General features: G+C 30.4%; 1 protein-coding gene across 1 annotated transcript in view; it reads right to left on the bottom strand.

Annotated features, from left to right (window-relative positions):
- Positions 1–3,579, bottom strand: part of TRMT11 (tRNA methyltransferase 11 homolog) — a 51,904-nt gene that overhangs the window by 42,088 nt on the left and 6,237 nt on the right. The window contains exon 2 of the mRNA XM_006926196.3: positions 551–616. Within this exon, the coding sequence (XP_006926258.2) occupies positions 551–616 (66 nt within the window). The remainder of the gene's footprint in view (positions 1–550; positions 617–3,579) is intronic.

Here is a 3,579-nt window from a genome sequence, read left to right as displayed (position 1 = left end):
TTTTTCTATTCCCAAACTTCTCTAATAGACTGATAAACTATCAAATACAAAATACAAAGCTCGTAAGTTCACAATCTTACATGTGCACAATTTCAAATTTTAAAATGAGTACCAATATAAGTCTAGGGGAGGGAGGGAGCAATTGGGAGGATCTTTTATGAACTGTACATCTAACCAATATACTGTATACTTGAAACTAATTTAAATAAATTTTTTTTAAAAAGTACATGAGAAAAAAATATATATAAGCTTGAAATTCAGCTAAATTCTAACTCTATACTTCTCATCAATGGAAGACAGCCCTTTTTTCAATGAAGGAACAGATACAAATTATGGCAAAACTGCATTAAAGTTTATAAATAAGCAAATACTGGAAATAAACCTAAATTACTTTCCGAAACCACAAATTTTTTCCCAATACGCTTTTTATTCAATTACCTCTAGAAACAGCTATAAATAATAACGCAAATAAAAATTTAAGATTCAAATCCAAGATTCTATTAACAAGTATATTACAACTGATCTAATGAAAAAAATGAATTCAACTTACCTTTCCATAAGTTTCCTGACTATTGATGAACTGACCTCCAAAAAGTGAAAGCAAAGACTTTATTTCCTATATTGAAAATATTATAGAGAGAATACATTTTAACACTGGGAACTCAAAGTCTATTAAAAGATATAGGTATAATACAATTAAAAGCTAAAGAGTGGGTTAATGATCTACCTAAGGCATTTAAATTTCAACACCAGACAAATTACAACTTGGATTCTGAAAAACTTTTAGTCACAAATTTAAGTAATTTCTGAGAAATTTTATACAACAGGAGAGTTGCCAAAAGATTTGATCAAAAAAGGCCCTGATTTTGAAAAGATAAAAACAGATCACAAAAACTATAAATTAATAAATTTGATACTGTATCAATAAAAATAAAATGGGTAAGTACACAAATGATTTGAAGATGTTTAGAAAAGGAATAACATGTGTAAGCACATTTAGAATACTCTCTACTCTCTTTGAATCTTTATATCGTTAACATTTCTTCCTTGGCATCAGGACTGCAAATTCAGTAGGTAAGAATTTACTTTAGGCTGGACATCTGGGTGGTTTTTAATTTTATCAGTTTAAAGTAAGGCTGAAATACGCATTTCATAAGTATATGGCTTTTTCTATATTTTGGATTATTTCTTCAGGATAGAGTCATAATAAGTAGAGTTATTATATCCAGGTATATGAAATTTTCATGCCTTCTTATAGTTTAGATGGCCAAAATACTTTCTTAAAGGGCTGTCCTAAATTATAATGCAAGAGAGTATCAATTTTCCTTTACTACTGCTCAACTGGATGTTGTACTGTTTGTCAGCTGATTAAAAAAAGTTACTTTAAATTTATGTTAATGTTTTTATTACTAGCACAATATTTTTAATCTAATTGTTTACAAACCATATTTGAAACCATTCTGTCTCTAGAAACTACAATCATTAGTAATGTATAAATTTATGATTAAAAAACAATAATTTTACCAAATATCAGGCAAAAATGAAGAGAGTCTCACTGTAAATTAACTTTGCTGTCTTGGTCAGTTAATTAGATGAATAAGTGTTGAATTAAAAAAAGAAATAAGAGATTAACTAGGGAGCATCGCTGTGGATTCACTAAGCACAAGTTATGGTAAGTTAATCTCCTTTCTAAATAAATTACAAAACTAGAAAGAGAACACAATAGCTACTTTAAAAACATCATGTAAGCAAAGCTGAAATCTGTTCAGGTTGTATGTATATTCTATGAAGCAATCACTATGTTCTGATAAATGCAAGGTGACTATACAAATTCTATGATTTGTACTACTAACAAATTTTGTATCCCCAAATAACATAAAACAGGTATAATCCCACTCCTTTGTGTAGGCTTTACAGAACAGGAGATAATCTAATGAGACACAAGTGTCTCCACTGCTGGGTACTATAATCCTCTTTCCTCCCAACTAGGAGAAGGGGCCTTCAACACCAAATAAATCACGAGCCACAGCTACCATGAAAGTATACCCAGACCATGAAGATTCTCCACCTCAAAACCAAAAGAATGGGAGGTTTGCGCAGTAACTAGTGCCTTTTCTGTTTTGCCAAATCTTTGGTATTCCAGAAAATGTCTACTCTGCAATGTTAATAAACACATACTCCTCTTAAAAAAATTAAAATTGTTCTAATAGCAAAAAAGTAAATTAATAAGTACTCTATTAGGATAATATAGTATGTCAGAACACTTTTATAAGTAACTCTATAAATGAAAATAGCAGCAAATTTAAGGCTATTTAAACTTTAGGTTAATTTTGTATTTGCTCTCTTATGTAGTTCAACCAAAAGAATTAACGTACATAATACCCCAAAGTATAATCTCAGAATTTTTTATTGTTGCTAATCATTCCTTTTAATATAACTAATTTATTTCTAACTTCTAAGTAATGTGCTTCTTTGACTGATTCCTCTTTTTCTAAGTAGTTCTGGCCACCTGGATGAGGGGTGGGTGGTCTGAAATAACTATGATGGAAAATTATTAAATTAATTTTTATTATCTTATCTAAGGAAAAAAGTTCCAGGTACATCAGGGAGATTTCCCAACACTCAAGACTATAGGCACTTTTCCAGAATACAGCAAAACCCAGCAGGACCCTAACCTTAGTTCATCACACGATTATAACCACACTCTCCCTCTTTTCCTCTTTCCTCAATAAGAGAAAGTCATACAAGTTCAACATCAAAAACTTTCATCTTTTACAAGAAACCCTCCCTGACACACCCAATCTTTCTTCTCCCAGTATTTACACTATCCTCAAAAAATTCAAAATAATCCAAACAGAAAAAAAAAGATGGTCATCTTAGTATTACCATTATTAGTAAAAAATGTAAAGCAACTTGAATGAAATGGAAGCATTAGATAAATTATGGTAGAGCTAATCAATGGAAAGTATTATACAGCTCTGTTAGCAATGAAGGCTATGTAGCAACATATGCTTATATTAACATCACCCAGTAAAGAAGAGACTGCAGAAGTTCTTAAGCAGCATTACAATTGAGAGGGAAAACGTCTATGAAAAAAGAATGGAAAGCAGCATCCTTAAAATATAAGTCATGTCAAGGAGGAAAGATTGTGAATGATTTTTTTCTTTTTCTATTCCCAAACTTCTCTAATAGACTGATAAACTATCAAATACAAAATACAAAGCTCGTAAGTTCACAATCTTACATGTGCACAATTTCAAATTTAAAATGAAGTACCAATATAAGTCTAGGGGAGGGAGGGAGCAATTGGGAGGATTGTTTTATGAACTGTATAGATGTCTAACCAATGTAGTGTATACTTAAAACTAATTTAAATAAATAAATTTAAAAAATAATCATATCAAGATACTATGAACAACTGTATGCCAACAATAACCTATATAAAATGAATAAATATTGAAAAACATACAAGCTACCAAGACTGAATCATGAAGAAATAGATAATCGAAACAACTGTACATGTAGTAAAGATACCAAATCTAATCAAAAACCTCCCAATGAAGAAAAGAACAGGACCAG

Source organism: Pteropus alecto, unplaced genomic scaffold (genome assembly GCF_000325575.1).
Source record: "Pteropus alecto unplaced genomic scaffold, ASM32557v1 scaffold79, whole genome shotgun sequence".
Taxonomy (NCBI): Eukaryota; Metazoa; Chordata; class Mammalia; order Chiroptera; family Pteropodidae; genus Pteropus; species Pteropus alecto.
The sequence above is the reverse complement of the archived record's forward strand: the minus strand, read 5'-3'. Positions and strand labels throughout refer to the sequence as shown.